General features: G+C 38.4%; 2 protein-coding genes and 1 non-coding gene across 7 annotated transcripts; 1 reads left to right on the top strand and 2 right to left on the bottom strand.

Moving 5' to 3' along the window:
* Positions 1 to 671: 671 nt before the first annotated feature.
* On the top strand, positions 672 to 4,064 carry LOC113303700. 5 transcript variants are annotated; one of them, XR_003337702.1, is made up of 7 exons: positions 672 to 846; positions 927 to 1,004; positions 1,251 to 1,278; positions 1,422 to 1,499; positions 1,925 to 2,002; positions 2,467 to 2,532; positions 2,638 to 4,064. XR_003337702.1 is itself a non-coding variant. In XM_026552758.1 (7 exons), the coding sequence occupies exons 1-7, from the start codon at positions 742 to 744 to the stop codon at positions 2,878 to 2,880; spliced, it is 543 nt and encodes a 180-aa protein (XP_026408543.1). In that variant the 5' UTR covers positions 672 to 741; the 3' UTR covers positions 2,881 to 4,064. The 5 variants fall into 5 exon arrangements, 1 of the variants encoding a protein (XP_026408543.1); XR_003337700.1 differs by having other exon boundaries at positions 1,920 to 2,002; XR_003337701.1 differs by having other exon boundaries at positions 1,147 to 1,278.
* A 285-nt stretch (positions 4,065 to 4,349) lies between these two features.
* LOC113304162 (F-box/kelch-repeat protein At3g06240-like) lies at positions 4,350 to 5,420 on the bottom strand. The gene has a single exon (XM_026553220.1). It carries the CDS (start codon positions 5,418 to 5,420, stop codon positions 4,350 to 4,352), a length of 1,071 nt encoding a protein of 356 aa, XP_026409005.1.
* Positions 5,421 to 6,164: 744 nt separating this feature from the next.
* Positions 6,165 to 6,238, bottom strand: TRNAN-GUU. Its single transcript has one exon. It is a non-coding gene; the product is annotated as a tRNA-Asn (tRNA).
* Between the last annotated feature and the right edge of the window lie 11,679 nt (positions 6,239 to 17,917).

The raw sequence follows: 17,917 nt of genomic DNA, 5'->3' as shown, positions 1-17,917 counted from the left end.
GTTGAAATGAATTACCGTATGTGTTCGATTTGGCGTCGTGCGATGTTGAGAGTCAGGGAACGAAATGGAAAGCTGGCTCTGACAGTGAGGAAACATATGCTACTTTTACGGTGTATTTCATCGAAGAAGATGAGGGTATTTAGAAAAGTTTTTTTGCCACACGTATATTTTTGCCACGTGTGTACTCTTGCTGACTCAGTTAACCGAGAATTGGATGGAAAATCTAATGAGGGGAGGAAACACTAATTTTGATTTATTTGGGGAGGAAACTCTAATTTGCAATTTTGGGAGGGGAGTAAATGCAAAATAGCCCCAAAAAAAAGTGTAGCCTCTCCCACTTGAGAATCACAAAAGTAACAAGAAATATTTTTAATGTGCTATTTCCATAAAAATTGGGATAAAATTATTCCTCACAAATGAAATAAAAACAAGGATGATTCCAAATTAACAACACCCAGAAAAATAAAAAATAAAAGACACCTCTTTCATGTTGTAGCGAGAGTCATCCTAGAAATGTCCCATTTTGAAGTGGATCCCACTCCAAAATGAGAAGGGTCCCATTTTATAGGTAGGTCCCACTCCAAAGTGAGAGAGAAGCTGTTTTTGATCTCGTGGTTATCGGCCACACGCTCTAGTCGGCGGAGTCTAGGTACGTGAGCTGGACCGCGAACAATTGATATTGTTTTTCACGAAGTTCATCTCTTTCCTTAGTGTTTGTTTCTCCTTTAGTCTTATGAGAAAATGAGACGATTTCGGATATTTGATTATAGTCTCAGAGAAGAAGCATCAGCAGTAGTGTTTCTGCCACTCGTAAAGGCGATCTTGTGTTCGTTGTCAATCCTAAAGGTTCTATTTTGATGTATCTCTATTATATTCTCTGTCTAAAGATTGCATTTTTATTGTGATTGATTGAATTTGGATTGTAGGGTGCCAATGGAAGAACTGGTAAGGAATGGAAAAAATTATTACCCTATTTAAGGATTCATCTTGGTCAACATCGAAATGTAAGTTTCTTCTTTTTAACTTTTCAGTTGTAATCAATGGGTTGTAATTTTCGAATTGGGTTTTGATATTGAAGATATGGGTTTTAATCAGGATGAATTTCATTTCACTAGTATGATTAGTGTGAATATGGGTTTTGAGCAGATTTTTGAAATTGCAAGGGAGAAATTTTCAATTTTTTCTCTGAGCATTTGGTTACTAGGATTTCAATGAGCTGCAGATTTTTTTTCTTTTCTTTTTGGTTGCAGTCGGAGGCGATGGTACTCCTTTCATGAGGTTCGTCTTGTTGTATATCAAGTGGTTTCTTAAGTTTTGTTTTGATAGTACACTGGGTATGTTGTGGCATGGTCATAAAAACTTGAAGTATTAACAAATGTTAGACTTCTGAGTTCTCATCGTACTTTGGCTTGGATTGCCAGGTTGTAAATCGCCTCTTCTGGGCAGAAATACCTGTTTCAGCTCACAATGAGGGGAACAATCATGCAACTTTCCTTCGTGTAAGTGGTTACTGATCATGTATTTTCAACTTTTCATTCCTTCAATAGATTTCTCCTTCGTGCTGGTGGTGTCTTTTTGATCCTTAGACCCTTAGCTACCCTGCATTTAGCTCAAAAATCAAAATAAGGTAATGTGTCCATGTAGAAACGGGAATGTGCATTCATTAAAATTGGACTGCAGTCTGTCAAGACTCATAATAGTACTCTTAGAGGGACAACAAGTCAGATATAGGTGAGTACCCCAATGAGTCATACCAATCAAACCGAGTCAGCAGCATCTCGTCAGAGACTAGTTACAACTCATAAAAATAATGCCTTTTCATCTGTTCCTAGGTTCCCACTAACATGTTCTAATCAACGTCTGTCTCATGGTAAATATGAGATCCCTCTCTATTAACACTGATTTCTTCTTAATATCAGAGCAGTATACATCACTGCTCAGCATCCGTACATGTGCTGATGGAAGAATGGTTGCCTGGACAGCTCTTGCTCAACATCGAAACGTAAGCTTCTCTCTAACTTTATGGGTTTTGTTTTTCGAGATCCAGAAATTTGATTCATTTTTAATCAATTTATTTTTGTTCAAATTCTGGAAATTGGAGTTTTTTGAAATTACAACACCAATGTAAACTTTGCAATATCAACCCAAGGGGAAAAAAAATCCCAACTCATTCTCGACTTCTTCAATGGGTGTCTAAGACATCTTGTGTGGCTTAACAACATCATCGAGAATTCTAGAGGCTAGTGTAATAACTAAATCCAAAAATATGTTTAGTTCTAATTTTGATTATTTTGGTGCGAAAAATATTGGTTTAGTCGTTTGGTTGTTAGCTGGTATATCACCGAGGTATGGGCTTTTTACATGGTTGGTTTTGCAAGAAGAATAATATGGTTTCATTAAAATTAGTTTACTTGTGCTTGTTCTTTCAAGTCATTCTAATTTTGTATTGTTTTATGCTGAGTGCAGAGTACCAATACTCTTTCTTTGGTACAAAACAAGCACTTGGTTTTAACCTTCATGGTTGTGGCTCAGGTATAGTAATTTCTTCAACTCTGAACATGGGAAGGATCCTTCTTCTTTTCTTCTAGCAATTACTTTGTGATTTCATTAACTAGACTGATGCTAGTGCTGGTGTAGGACCTTTCTGGTATTGTATCCAGCTGGAATTACCTGCGAAGATGGTGTAATATGTATCTTTCTGCACTACATAAAGGTAATGAATTCAATCCTATTCCGCGTGTTTGATTTATCAATGTTTACATTGACATTTATCAGCAAAGAAAAACCTTCAGTCATTAACAATGTCATACTCTTCTAGAGAGATTTTTGGGGTCTCCTAGAATGAACTCACACGGCCGGGAACACTTCCTTAATGTCTAAAACTCATTGCCCAAAGTTTAGTTCTTAGTCATGCAAGAACTCCGTGGACAACTGCAGATAGAGAAAAACTACCTTAACTCGGGAATGGATAACATTTAGTCCTACTGGCGATTTATCAGTGCTTACTTGTTTGCAATTGGGTGAATTTGCTGGTTAATGGAGACGTCATAATAAGCTTAAATTTTATCTGGTTGGTGAAATTTGTAAAAGGAGTTATTAATTGGGAAATCGACAAAGGAACCTGTTCTTAGGCCGAGTCTAGTGGTCATATCCAATTCAAGATTCAACTTACCAATCCACATCAGCTTGAATTGGAAACTGTGTCTAGTGGTTAGAAGAATTCCAAGCGCTAAACCATTTAGCGCCAACAAGTCCTGCCCATTGATCTCTAACCACTAAAAAATCAATGGCCGAGATTGTTTTGTGCTAAATGGTTTAGTGAAATAGCAAAAACCTTTCGCTAATCATCCCATGCTTCTTCTCTGATTCAGGCTTCCCCTTGAACCAGAAGTTGAAACAAATTAAGGAATACACCACTGTTTTTGAAGTTGAATGACCACTAGATTCAGTCATATACTTTCTATTGCTTGCTTATTGTAGTACAAGTTGATAAATTTTATAATATGCTGGAACTTTGTGGGCTGTTAAATAATAATGGTGGTGCTAGAGGAGAAAGTGAAATCAGAACTAGTTCGGCCACAAGAATCTGAGATTTAACTTTTAAAGAGATAGCTACTCCTACTGCCAAGGAAAACACGAAGGATAAAAAAGACAACCGCTGGGAGCTAGGCCATCCACTGGTTGTTCTAGCTTGTACATCCTTAAGCAGAGGAGAAAGTGAAATCAGATCTGGCTAGGCTACAAGAATACTCCTATTGTCTGTCTGTAAAGCTCAAGATTTTTCCAGGGAAAAGAAGAACGAGAAAAAAGACCAGCTCCGTGAGTTAAGCCATGTATTTTGTGTGTTCTAGATTCTACATCTGCGAGGATTGTACCAAAGGTCTTCCGTTCTTTTATGTGTTTCCCTAGGTGCTTCAGTAATTTTATATGTATTTGGTTGCTATTTGCTATAGCTTGCAGTGGCACTTAACGTGAATTAGCACTCCATCCTGTAGTAAATTGCAACAACTTTTTCACCTTTTCATATATGCAGAGTGTAAAATTTGTCCTTTGGATTGCGAACACTCCATATTCCAGTTGAAACATGTATAAAAGTTTACCTTATATCACCATGAAAGGTTCTTCAGGTTGACTGGTTCCTTCAGAAATAAGCAACACAAAATAATATTACTTGGATCTACTACCCTCAAAAATGTCTCCGAAAGCCTACCGAAAGATTAAAACACAAATCTAAATCCCATTATTACTTGAAACGAATATGAATTCGAACAAGGTTATCAAACTCAAAGCAAACACATAGAGATAACAAGAATCATAAATCATCCAAGACTCAATGAGGCCGATCTTCTTCATATTTCACTTGATTTCCTTTTTCTTGTCTTTGGCTTCTCCACATAAGTACCAGAACCTAGTGTGACTATGCTGGTCACATATTGCTCCGCTCCTTGAAACATGCTAGCACCATGGATCCTCAATCTCTTATCAATATTGTTATTTGGATCATAATAAACTAAACAAGTATCAGTATCGAAAATAATTTCATTGTTCTGAAACTCACATATTATCCTCAAACGACCGGTTTCAGTAATAGACTTCTGTGTAATTGTGAACTTTTTCGTCCATGATTCCTTTACTCCATATTCCTGCATCACCCACACGTCAACTTTAACGCCGTAGGTTTTATGAAGTATGCAAAGGCACCCTCCTAACACACTCACATTATTGTAGTCAATACTATAATCACAAACTACAGGATGTAGCATGGATCCTGTAATTCTTGCAACCTCCTTGAATATCTCATTAGTCATATCAAAAGATATTATAGCTTCGTAGTACTCACGCTTGTTAACAGCATACCAATGGAGAGCTCCATTAACAAGCACCCCAGGCTTTATTCCATCAGGAAAGTAGTAAGGCATGTCTTGACACTGACAAGTTCTCCAAGAATTTGACCCTAATGTGTAGATCTGAACTACTGAATGTGAACTGACCCAAGAAGCCTTAACTTCAGAAGTAATATCTGAAATTGAGGTTAATATCCGCATTACAGACCCATCCTCACAACCATCAGAACTACCAACAGGTTTAGGAATTTCAGCAACCCTTACCAATTTGAAATCACCAATCTTGTCATCATAACCGAACCCGTACAAGCCCTGATCCATATTACTGTGTTCAGAATTTGGCGGCATAGGTATGTTCTTGTATTCCTTGGTTGATGGATTCCAAATGCAAATGTCATCCGCACCATAACTGGATTTGTCATAGTCTGATAAGCAAACCAGACCATCACAGGAACCCAAAAGAGTTAGAGAATCTGAAGCTAGCTTCTGGAAATCCATCTCTGCAGCCTCATCAACAAGATAACCTGCTGCAGATGATAACTTTGAAGATAACGAATTGTAATCCATCGAGTACATTGCTCTACGTTTATTACTACCGTACTTGTAATGCACCATAAGGAAAGTGCCGTTTTTCTTAATAGTATGGGCACGGTACGTTTTAATAAAACGAGGAGAAGAGAAAAGATGGCACCAAGGTTTGCATACACACTTGAATCGAAAGATAGATTTCACGGGTAATCTAACAAAGATTTCTTGATCCACCTCCGTTGGAAGACTTGACATCTCTTCTTTTTAGATTTCTACTTGTTGCAAACTGTAATATGAAGTAAGAAGGTTTCTGAGAAGTTTTTCAATGTGAAGATGCAATGAGGTTGTGGATTCCAACTTCAGTGTAATGGCCTTATATAAGGTTCCAAGAATCGTTCTGTATGGCAAGTCATTTATGGTAAAACAACCAAAATACATTATGCATGAATCATCGTATGTATTTACGAGTCTTGGATAGATTTGGAAAAAAAATCACAAAGATTATCTAGCCGCGCAAGAATTTTCAAACGCGGAGTAGCCGGCATTAAATTGTCAGATCATACAGATCCAAGCGACACGGCGCATATCTTTGTCGTGCCTTTTAGAGCTGAATCCAATTGCCCAGCCTCACCTAACGATCCTCTTCTCTAAACTAAAGATTGGCATTCTCTGCCAATATGCCACCAGAAGTTAAGTTGCACCAATGTGTAAATATTGCGGTAGGAGTTTGGAGTAGCATTTTCAAAAAGAAAAACCATCCAAAAAAAAGATACAAATAATTTAAAAAAAAAACGCTAGAAACAGGGATTGAACCTGTGACCTTGTGGTTAACAGCCACACGCTCTAACCAGCTGAGCTATTCCAGCCTGAATGAGCAACTTTGGAATATCATCATTGTTCATTATAAATCCCTAAAATCTGGATTCCAACAACATATTCAACAGAGTACCATTCCTAGGTATGTTTTGAATGCTTTTCCATGAGTTTGATCCCAATGTGTATATATATCAACTTTAGAACTATCTGAATGACCATCAAAATCTATAACCCTTTTATAGTTATTCACTTTTTCGTTCTCCATCTTTAGTATATCTAAGGTTTACTAATTCGATTGGGTTGGTTCTATAGTTTATTTGATAAGTCTTAAGAATATTTACAAACTTTGGAGAAGGAACCAAAATCTAAGAACCCTGATTTTGGGCATACCTAAATCTTTCTAGGCATACAAAACAATAGTCCTAACTTGGGTGATCTTATAAGGGGTACCCTGTGGTAGTTCAATTACTTATATACCCTTAAATATTTTAAATTACTAATCTATCCCTAACCCTAATACAAAAACCTAAAATCAATAATCACAAAAATCAGTTTCATTCACCTTCTCCTTCTTCTCCACAGCAGCAGGTGAACTTCTTCTCCATTATTTTTTTTTCATTGATTCATCGTCGAAATTAGATCGTTGATTCGTGAAAAGTTAATCGACGATTAAACTCATCTATATAATGGGTCGTCGTTATAACGTAACTCGTTCTAATCGATCAATTGAACAACCTATTGAAGAACAAGAAGATTTAGAGAGTGAAGAAGAAACTGAAAATCAACCACAAATCAACCCCGAAGAAGAGATTGAAGAAGAACCAACTCCTGAAATGAGAATAAGAAGGTTAGTTATACAAACCCATCTCGTATTTGATGTTTTTGATTGCTTTAATAGGTTTAATTCGTCAAAAAACTGTTTGTGCGGCGGTTACAGGGTCTGGTTCGGCGTAAAACTAATTTGAGATGTGCGCCGAGCTGTTCTTAAAACTGAACCCTGAAAGTGCATATGAACAGCTCGGCTTAAAATGCATATTAGTTTTGGGCCGAACTTAATGACATGGATTCTTATTTTTAGGATCGGCTTATTCGATGGTGTTAAATTTGAGCCGAATTTTTTCCGCCGAATAAATGTTGTTTGAATTTCATGAATTCTGCATGTGTAGGATCGGCTTATTTGTATGACACCAATTTGCGCCGAATATATGTTTCAATCATAACTCTAGATTCGGCTTATTCAATAATATTAGGATTGATCCGAATATCATTGTTAAAATTCATAAATTTTATAAGTGTAAAAGATCGGCTTATTTATATGATATGATGTTGCGCCGAATACATGTTTCAATTCATAATTATAGGTTCGTCTTATTCGATAGTTTTGGTTGTGAGCCGAATATGTTGAATCGGCTTATAAGTCTTTGGTTCTTATGTGCCGAACCACTCACTGTGTAAGGTAAGAAAAATGTTAAGACATAGTTCGGCATATATTTGCTATTTCGGATAAGCCGAACATTCTTATTTTCTTACAAGTATTTGGAATTCCAAATCCCTTTGTTGTTCGAATTAGTATTATAACTTTCATACTTGTGTCAGGACCAATGCAGCTACAAAGAGGAAGAAGATGGAGGTAACACCTTCTAATTCTAAAACTCCCGATCCTAGAGGAGGAGGTAAGAAAAATTGGGAGCGGGAGGTAGAGGAGGCATTTTAGAAGAAGAAGCTGAACAAGTAAGAATTGAAAGACAAAAGAAGGAATAACTGAAGATGAAGAAGTTGATGATAATCAAGAAGTTCATCAAGAAACACAACCCCAAGGAAAACCCAAGAAAGACAAGAAAGGTAAGAAGGTGGCAGAACCCGAGAAAGAGAAGGACGATGTTGATCGATGGATCACTGGTTTACACATTCTTGATGAAGATGACGTAATTACACCTCGATCAGATGGTTTTCCTCATGGTCTTCTGGAAGATGGAGGAAATGTGTTGATTGGTTATGCCGAATCTTGGGAGAAGAGAATTTATGAGACTCCTGATCACAACCGTGCAGTCCGAGTATTGAGACACCAGAGGGCAGCGGAATGAAAACTTTCTAAAGAGGTTTCTGAGGTGATTTCTTACGTACAAGCTGATGAGTGCCAAATATTGTATATATTTATCCCTTTTTGTTGGCAATTTAACTCATCTTTTATGCATTAATTCTACATTTTATCCCATATTCTGTATTTTCATTGTTTTCAAGAATAAATATTTCTATTAATTAATTTTGCATTTTTAGGTAGTAAATAAAGTTCGGATAAGTCGCGGAGCGAAAAGAGCAGAAAAGTAGTGAAAAGCCGGGAGAAATTACGCAAGGAAGCCGCGAAGAATGGTGCGCACAACCTCATTTTCTACACACAAAAGCGCCTCCGTTCTCAGCCATCAGATCAGTTCTCAGAAGCATCCGACGGTCGCTCCTTCATAGAGCATCAAAATCTGATGTCTCCGCCGAGCACCACAGCGCTGAAATTCCAAGCTTTCAGATTAGATGGTAGTTGAATCCAACGGTCGCTCCCTTGCTGTGCATCAAAGTTTGATATCTCCGACTAACACTACAACACCTAACTCCATCTGGCATCGTTGATTTTGCTGTATCATATAATCCAACGGTCGCTCATCGCTTGCCTCCGCATCACCGTCCGATCTACCAACCATCTTCGCATCTCGCAGCTCAGAGTCACAGAACATCAAGACTCGATGCATTCGCCTTACACCCTAGTACCCGAGACCACAAACCTAACCAGACACACCCCCCTTCTCTCCCACACCATCGAGCCATATCCTCTCTGCAGAACCACCGTCTTCAACAGAGCCATGTCCTGCCACCACCAGAACACCACCTCTGCCACTGCCACTTCTCCACCACACCTCCACCATCATCACACCATACCTCCACCATCATTACCCCCTTTGTTCTAGCCTCCTATTGTATAGATTTCTCCCCTAATTTCTCTCTAAAAACCTAGGGAAGAAATCAATAAAATAGGACGAGTTAGAAATACGTAATTGAAGCATGGGAATGGAGCAGGAGACTGAGGAGAAGAATGGGTCGAAGCTATTGAGTGCTTTCAGTGATTAGGTAAAACCTAATTTCAATTTTTGTAATTTGGGGAAGAACAAACCCTAATTTTGGGGGAATTAGGTAATTTAGGGAATTTGGGTCTGTGACTATAAATAGCACTATGGGTTGTGTGTAATTTTCATGCTTGGAGTAGCCAACATCCAGAACTCCCAAGTTCTGTTAATTGTTAATTTTCAGTTGTGCTCATTTCAGTTCACTTGTTATGCTTATGTTCATAGTTCTGTTAATGTGTTAGCTTATGCTCATTTCAGTTCACTTGTTATGCTCATTTCAGTTCAGTTCAGTTTAGTTTCACATTCCTGTTATGCTTATGTTCATGTTATAATTGCATTTGTCTCCTGTTAATGTCTTAGAAGTTTGTATGTGTTCATTGTTAGTTCAGATTATGTTAATTGTATTGTAGTGCTTAAATGTCATAGAACTGATGATATCTACTTGAATGAATGCATCTGTGATCAGTTGTGCTGTAAGAAGACAACTGATTCTAGGGGTGAAAGAATGATGGTAGAATTCAGTGTGATACATGTTCAGTTAGATGGAGTAAACCTTGCTGCATAGTGTGAATTGAGTAGTGGGAAGAAACTAGTGCTCACTAGTGACAATGAGCAAGCTAGCTCTCTTCCCACTCTAAAAGAGTGCCTTAGTTTAGCTCCATGTTAGCTTAACCTTCTTCCCCTGCCTTAGGCTAACTGCCTTTGTGTCATTTTTATTTTGCTCTTATTCTGTTTTTTTTTGCTTCTGTTCACTGTTTGGCTGTTATTTTGCTATTGCTTTGTTTCTTGCTCCTGCAGCTGTGTGCCTCTGCCTAGGTTACTGCTGATGCTGCTGTTGCAGTGCTGCTGCTTTTCTCCCCTTGCAGCTGCTGTTGCAGTGCTGCTGCTTTTCTCCCCTGCTGCATCACTATCTGCCCTGCTGCCACTTCCACTGCTGCCAAGCTGCTGCTGCTCTTGTTGCTGCCAAGGTTGCTGTCAGGCTGCTGCTTTCCTTCTCCTGCAGCTGCTGCACTGCCTCCCCTCTTGCTTCTGCTGCTGCTAGGCCTGCTACCTGGTGCTGCTTCCTTTCTCCTGCAGCTGCCCTTCTGTTGTGCAGTCCTGTTAGCTCCTGCTGCCTGCCAAAGCCAGCTGAGCCCAATCTGGTTCACTGTCAAGGCCCAAAGCTCAACTCAAACTGAAGCCCTATTCAGCCAACCTGTGGGCTTAACCAAAGCCCATTTGTTTAAAACCAAAAGCCCAAGGTCTAGTTCACTGAGGCCCATTTCACTAAGGCTCAAAGCCCAGTTTAGGTTAAGGTTAAGACCCAATCCAATTCAGGCTTAATCAAAAGCCTAAGTTTAAGGCCCAAAGCCCATTTGCACTTCAAAGACCAAACTAACTGAGTCCAATATTCAGTTCATTTCACAGGCCCAAGACCTAAAGTATTTCATTGCCAAAAACCAAACCCATTAAGCCCAACACTTCCAAAGGGCTTCTAAGCCCAAAGCAAACTAGGAACCCAATTAGCTAAGACACACTTCCGAAACACACCCGATCTCTGTGGATCGACCCGTACTTGCACGAGCTACAACTGACGACCGTGCACTTGCGGTATTACTGTAGGCCCGTTTCCATCGCATCAAATTTCTATACGCTTTCCCGGGTCCACCAAGTTTTTGGCGCCGCTGCCGGGGATTGGTGCTGTGTTTTATCTGTGTTTCTTAGCTATTTTGTATTTCATTTCATAGCATTCGCATCTGCATCTGCTTCATTTCATTTGCTGTTGGACCTGCTGATTCTGAACCTGTTTTTCCTCTGCTGGGACGCCACCGAGGAAAAGAACCAAAACCCAACTGGGTTTTTGCAACAATATCAGAGCAGCTGGGCTGTGCTACAAAGGTAAGCCTAAACCCATTAATTGAGAGAACCCAACCTGTGGGCTTCCAAATTTTTTATTGTGGGCTTGTAATAATTAACCCAATTTTTTGGGCTTTTTATTTTTCTATTTGGGTTTGTAATAATTTATTTTTGGGCTTGTTGTTTAATTTGTGGGCTTGTATTTATTTTGTGTGGGCTTGTTTAAATTTTTCCATTGGATTTATAATTTGGACTCTGGGTTTAAACCCAGCTGAGCTTATAACTGATTGTGGACTTGTAAGTGGACCTCGAAACCAAAGTTTTAAAAACAAACGTCGGGCCTTAACCAACTGGGCCAAATTAAACTTTCAAAATTTAAAACTTGGATTTTCGTAGGCCGCAGCCTTCCTTCATTTCATTAGAGGCTTGCACAGTGGGCTTGCTCCCATTTCAAAAACCAAATTTTATTTTCTTAATTTTATTTTTTTTTTTAAAAAAAAAAAAAAAAAAAAAAATTTCTTTTTACTCCCATTTTAAACCAAATTTTCTTTTTCAAAAATTTTCCCATCAAAACCAAAATTTTCCCATAAACCAAATTTTTAAAATTTTCCCATTTAAAACCAAATAGTGGGCTTTGTGTCATTTCAAAATGGACCAACCTCGTGCTCTCCATGAATACAAATTCCATTATCATGTATTGTCTTACCGCAAACCAATAACCCTTTTAAAATAAATGCAAACATGATACAAATACTTCCTATATTTCGAGGGTTCGATTCTGAGAACCCCTATACTCATGTAAGAGAGTTTGAACAAATTTGTCGGACTATGCAACCTGATCATTTGTCCGAAGACTCTCTGAAATTGCGTTTGTTTACATTTTCTTTAAAGGAAAGGGCCAAAACATGGTTTTACGGTTTGAGACCACAATCAATCACCACTTGGGAACAACTCACTAATCAATTTTTCCAAAAAAAATTTCCACACCATAGGACCATCGCTATTCGTCAAAATATCAATTGTTTTGTCCAATTGGATGAGGAAACTATTTTTCACTATTTCGAACGTTTTAATGATTTGTTGAGTGAATGTCCGCACCATGGAATTGAGAAGTGGAGACTTGTCGTCATCCTCTATGAGGGACTAGACTTTAAATCTCGAACCATGGTTGAATCTATGTGTAATGGTGAATTTATTGATAAATCTGTGGATGATGCATGGAATTTTTTAGCCGAGATTGCAGAAAAAAACCATCAATGGGAATCCGTTAGGGAAACAGGAACAACACCACATGATATGAGTCACCCTCATGAATTAGAGTTTTATTCTTGTAATAACTCCGACCTTAGGATTGAAAATTATCCTAGTTTGCAAAATGCCTATCATGATGATGATGATGATTATGATGTTATGTTAGAAGAACATGTCTATACTGAAAATGTTATGGAACCTTTGGGTTCAAATACATTAGGCTTTTCTGCCCCGACCTTAATGCATGATATTTCTTCTAGTATTCCATGTGATGTTTCCCCTGATGTGCCGATACACGAAAATAAATCTGTTGATGATGTTAATAATTCTGATTGTGATCTTGGAAATTTGATTGATGATTGTGAGCATGATGTGACATGTGTAGATGAGTTAGAAGATTTTGATTTGATTGATAATGATATGCCTATTCTTCTACCTAAGTCACAATTTGGTGGCCTTCCACCCAACCTAGATTTGGTTTGTACCAACATTGTAAAACCAATTTTTCTGAAAATTCCTAATCTAGGATTGGAACTGTGTGCTTCCCAAGTCCTCTTGGACTATTTTGCTTCAAAATATAACACTTTTAAAGAGCCACAGTTGGAAATTGCATGTTTGCCCATCCCAAAAACAGTCCATTATGAGTTAGACCTTTTGAATCCTGAACCCCTAAAATTGTTAGATTTTGTGCTTAAAAGTAAACCTGTTGAACAATTTAGGTTTAGAGGTAATTCATTCGGTTTTTCACTCTCATTCCCATTTAAGTCCAATTTTAGTGTTTTGAATCTTCCTTTGTCTCTACACTTTGTCTTGTGGGTTGATCCTCAACTCTTTAGATTGTTAGTATATGGTGAATTTTTTTGTACATAATCCAGTAGATAACATTTTAAAAAAACCCTTTTGTTCCTTTTGTATATATTTTTCTAATCCAATATGATCTCGGCTGAAATATGTTGGATTTTTGCCTTAAATAACGGAGTTTTAATTCTGCTTTCGCCGAAATCGGGTATTCTCTCTCCTTTTACTCTACTCAGCATGTCCCTTTCCATATATTGTTTTATAATTCTTTCCATATTTTGAAACATTGAGGACAATGTTTAGTTTAGGTTTGGGGGTATAGAGTAGATGCCATGATAATATGCTATAATTAAAAACGAACTCCTTCTTCTTTTGAAAAAATTGAAAAATTCCAAAAAAAAATTAAAAAAAATCAAATCAAAAAAATTAAAAAAAAAAATTCAAAAAAATTAAAAAATAAAAAATTGAAAAAAACATAAAAATGGAGCTCATTTACCTTGAAATGTTGACTCTTGTGCAAATATGTATTTTTTTTAGGAGTCTTAGTCTAGATATTTAGGCACCCTGATTCTAGCACAATTCACATAGTGATAAGAAATTTGCACGCGCACGATCTACCAATACATGTATGGCCTCGATCTTCAAGGTGTTTGATAGGAAGTTAAGATTGCCAATCACTTTAGAATACTGAACGAAACTTGACTAGCTTGTTCTTTGGTTGGTTGGGATAGAAGGTGGAGGTTACATTAAGAAAGACAACCATCGAATTTAACTGGGTGCATCAAAAAGGGCTACCTCTTGCAAAGTGTCATGTAATCTTTTGTTTCTTTTTGTTATGTACCAAAAGTGTTTCCTTGTAAAAAAAAAAAAAAAAAAAAAAAAAAAAAAAAAAAAAAAAAAAAAAAAAAAAAAAAAAAAAAAAAAAAAAAAAAAAAAAAAAAAAAAAAAAAAAAAAAAAAAAAAAAAAAAAAAAAAAAAAAAAAATCAAGTATTTATCAATTCCATCATCTCTTGTTCAAAAAATAAAAAGAGAATAGTCAATGTAAATAAGAGTCATGTAAATAGGCATCTTTTGTTGTTTCGTTGTAATAAGCAAGGAGGGTGTATGCCATTGATGTACAACGCGAGAAATTGTGAAATACCTCCAACTCATTCACAATTCTCGTAAAGTCCGGACAGCTAGCTAGATTTCGACCTCAGTTCTTAGCCTGAGAAACTATCTCTTGGTGATTAGTAGTCATGACTTCAGATCTTTCTTTACATATGTGTAGATACACTTTACACTCTTATCACATGTCTTTTTTTGTTATCAGTGCTAGGATTGTGCCTTCGATAGCTAGATTGACATCTCCATTTTGCTGTGAGCTTAAACTGTTTTGCACATGTCACATTTGATGGAATATGAGCTTATATTTTTTCCTTAGGTTTTGTAGGCACACCTCTGGTAAACCTTCACGAGACTTCACTCGTCCACTAGGGACACTTAGTGGTTTAAAAGGCTTAGTGCATACGCTAAATGCATTCGAGAGACCAGCGACAGTGGTATAGTTAGGATTTCCTTAGTTTTGTTTTACTTGAGGACAAGTAAAATTCAGGATTGGGGGTATTTGATGAGTGCCAAATATTGTATATATTTATCCCTTTTTGTTGGCATTTTAACTCATCTTTTGTGCATTAATTCTACATTTTATCCCATATTCTGTATTTTCATTGTTTTCAAGAATAAATATTTTTATTAATTAATTTTGCATTTTTAGGTAATAAATAAAGTTCGAATGAGTCGCGGAGCGAAAAGAGCAGAAAAGTAGTGAAAAGCCGGGAGAAATTACGCAAGGAAGCCGCGAAGAATGGTGCGCACAACCTCATTTTCTACACACAAAAGCGCCTCCGTTCTCAGCCATCAGATCAGTTCTCAGAAGCATCCGACGGTCGCTCCTTCATAGAGCATCAAAATCTGATGTCTCCGCCGAGCACCACAGCGCTGAAATTCCAAGCCTTCAGATTAGATGGTAGTTGAATCCAACGGTCGCTCCCTTGCTGTGCATCAAAGTTTGATATCTCCGACTAACACTACAACACCTAACTCCATCTGGCATCGTTGATTTTGCTGTATCATATAATCCAACGGTCGCTCATCGCTTGCCTCCGCATCACCGTCCGATCTACCAACCATCTTCGCATCTCGCAGCTCAGAGTCACAGAACATCAAGACTCGATGCATTCGCCTTACACCCTAGTACCCGAGACCACCCACCTAACCAGACACACCCCCCTTCTCTCCCACACCATCGAGCCATATCCTCTCTGCAGAACCACCGTCTTCAACAGAGCCATGTCCTGCCACCACCAGAACACCACCTCTGCCACTGCCACTTCTCCACCACACCTCCACCATCATCACACCATACCTCCACCATCATTACCCCCTTTGTTCTAGCCTCCTATTGTATAGATTTCTCCCCTAATTTCTCTCTAAAAACCTAGGGAAGAAATCAATAAAATAGGACGAGTTAGAAATACGTAATTGAAGCATGGGAATGGAGCAGGAGACTGAGGATAAGAATGGGTCGAAGCTATTGAGTGCTTTCAGTGATTAGGTAAAACCTAATTTCAATTTTTGTAATTTGGGGAAGAACAAACCCTAATTTTGGGGGAATTAGGTAATTTAGGGAATTTGGGTCTGTGACTATAAATAGCACTATGGGTTGTGTGTAATTTTCATGCTTGGAGTAGCCAACATCCAGAACTCCCAAGTTCTGTTAATTGTTAATTTTCAGTTGTGCTCATTTCAGTTCACTTGTTATGCTTATGTTCATAGTTCTGTTAATGTGTTAGCTTATGCTCATTTCAGTTCACTTGTTATGCTCATTTCAGTTCAGTTCAGTTTCACATTCCTGTTATGCTTATGTTCATGTTATAATTGCATTTGTCTCCTGTTAATGTCTTAGAAGTTTGTATGTGTTCATTGTTAGTTCAGATTATGTTAATTGTATTGTAGTGCTTAAATGTCATAGAACTGATGATATCTACTTGAATTAATGCATCTGTGATCAGTTGTGCTGTAAGAAGACAACTGATTCTAGGGGTGAAAGAATGATGGTAGAATTCAGTGTGATACATGTTCAGTTAGATGGAGTAAACCTTGCTGCATAGTGTGAATTGAGTAGTGGGAAGAAACTAGTGCTCACTAGTGACAATGAGCAAGCTAGCTCTCTTCCCACTCTAAAAGAGTGCCTTAGTTTAGCTCCATGTTAGCTTAACCTTCTTCCCCTGCCTTAGGCTAACTGCCTTTGTGTCATTTTTATTTTGCTCTTATTCTGTTTTTTTTTGCTTCTGTTCACTGTTTGGCTGTTATTTTGCTATTGCTTTGTTTCTTGCTCCTGCAGCTGTGTGCCTCTGCCTAGGTTACTGCTGCTGCTGCTGTTGCAGTGCTGCTGCTTTTCTCCCCTTGCAGCTGCTGTTGCAGTGCTGCTGCTTTTCTCCCCTGCTGCATCACTATCTGCCCTGCTGCCACTTCCACTGCTGCCAAGCTGCTGCTGCTCTTGTTGCTGCCAAGGTTGCTGTCAGGCTGCTGCTTTCCTTCTCCTGCAGCTGCTGCACTGCCTCCCCTCTTGCTTCTGCTGCTGCTAGGCCTGCTACCTGGTGCTGCTTCCTTTCTCCTGCAGCTGCCCTTCTGTTGTGCAGTCCTGTTAGCTCCTGCTGCCTGCCAAAGCCAGCTGAGCCCAATCTGGTTCACTGTCAAGGCCCAAAGCTCAACTCAAACTGAAGCCCTATTCAGCCAACCTGTGGGCTTAACCAAAGCCCATTTGTTTAAAACAAAAAGCCCAAGGTCTAGTTCACTGAGGCCCATTTCACTAAGGCTCAAAGCCCAGTTTAGGTTAAGGTTAAGACCCAATCCAATTCAGGCTTAATCAAAAGCCTAAGTTTAAGGCCCAAAGCCCATTTGCACTTCAAAGACCAAACTAACTGAGTCCAAGATTCAGTTCATTTCACAGGCCCAAGACCTAAAGTATTTCATTGCCAAAAACCAAACCCATTAAGCCCAACACTTCCAAAGGGCTTCTAAGCCCAAAGCAAACTAGGAACCCAATTAGCTAAGACACACTTCCGAAACACACCCGATCTCTGTGGATCGACCCGTACTTGCACGAGCTACAACTGACGACCGTGCACTTGCGGTATTACTGTAGGCCCGTTTCCATCGCATCAAATTTCTATACGCTTTCCCGGGTCCACCACAAGCCAGTGCTTTATTGCCTTCTATCAATTATGGACATAAGGAATATGATAGTGTGTCGACCTCTGCCTTTACCGAGCGCTTTTGTTCAGAAACTTACACATTTCAATTACCTTTTAGAGAGATGGCAATCACTCCTGATGAGGCTATAAAGATTACAGGCCTTAAAGCAAGGGTAGAAGTGTGGATTCTTATTTTTATGACATGAATTGGGATGAGCTCTATAATTTGTTCGAGGAAAGTCTTGGTTGTGATTCAAACAAAACTGAGTTAGAGTTTTGTCGATCCGTTAAAGATGTCAATTCCGTATGCATTCCAATGGCAGAAATAAGAAGAATAAGAAGATCAATCTGACTAACTTGAAAAAGGAGTTTGAGAACCAAAGCAGGGAGTAATGGATCCCGTCAAAGTGAAGCAAGCCGGAACTGTCTACTTGCTTTATACTCTTGGTAGAGACATCTTTCCCGACACAACCGGAAACAAGGTAAATGCTA

This window comes from Papaver somniferum, chromosome 8 (genome assembly GCF_003573695.1).
Source record: "Papaver somniferum cultivar HN1 chromosome 8, ASM357369v1, whole genome shotgun sequence".
Classification (NCBI taxonomy): Eukaryota; Viridiplantae; Streptophyta; class Magnoliopsida; order Ranunculales; family Papaveraceae; genus Papaver; species Papaver somniferum.
Note: the sequence above shows the minus strand (reverse complement) of the source record. Positions and strands in the feature narration are given on the sequence as shown.

What these genes read in the sequence shown, in the direction of transcription:
- LOC113303700 (XM_026552758.1), top strand. Translation starts at nt 742, where the DNA reads ATGAGACGATTTCGGATATTTGATTATAGTCTCAGAGAAGAAGCATCA. An exon ending in CTCTTGCTCAACATCGAAAC is followed by an intron (nt 2,003 to 2,466) that starts GTAAGCTTCTCT and finishes TGCTGAGTGCAG; the next exon opens with AGTACCAATACTCTTTCTTT. An exon ending in CCTTCATGGTTGTGGCTCAG is followed by an intron (nt 2,533 to 2,637) that starts GTATAGTAATTT and finishes GTGCTGGTGTAG; the next exon opens with GACCTTTCTGGTATTGTATC.
- LOC113304162 (XM_026553220.1), bottom strand. Translation starts at nt 5,420, where the DNA reads ATGTACTCGATGGATTACAATTCGTTATCTTCAAAGTTATCATCTGCA.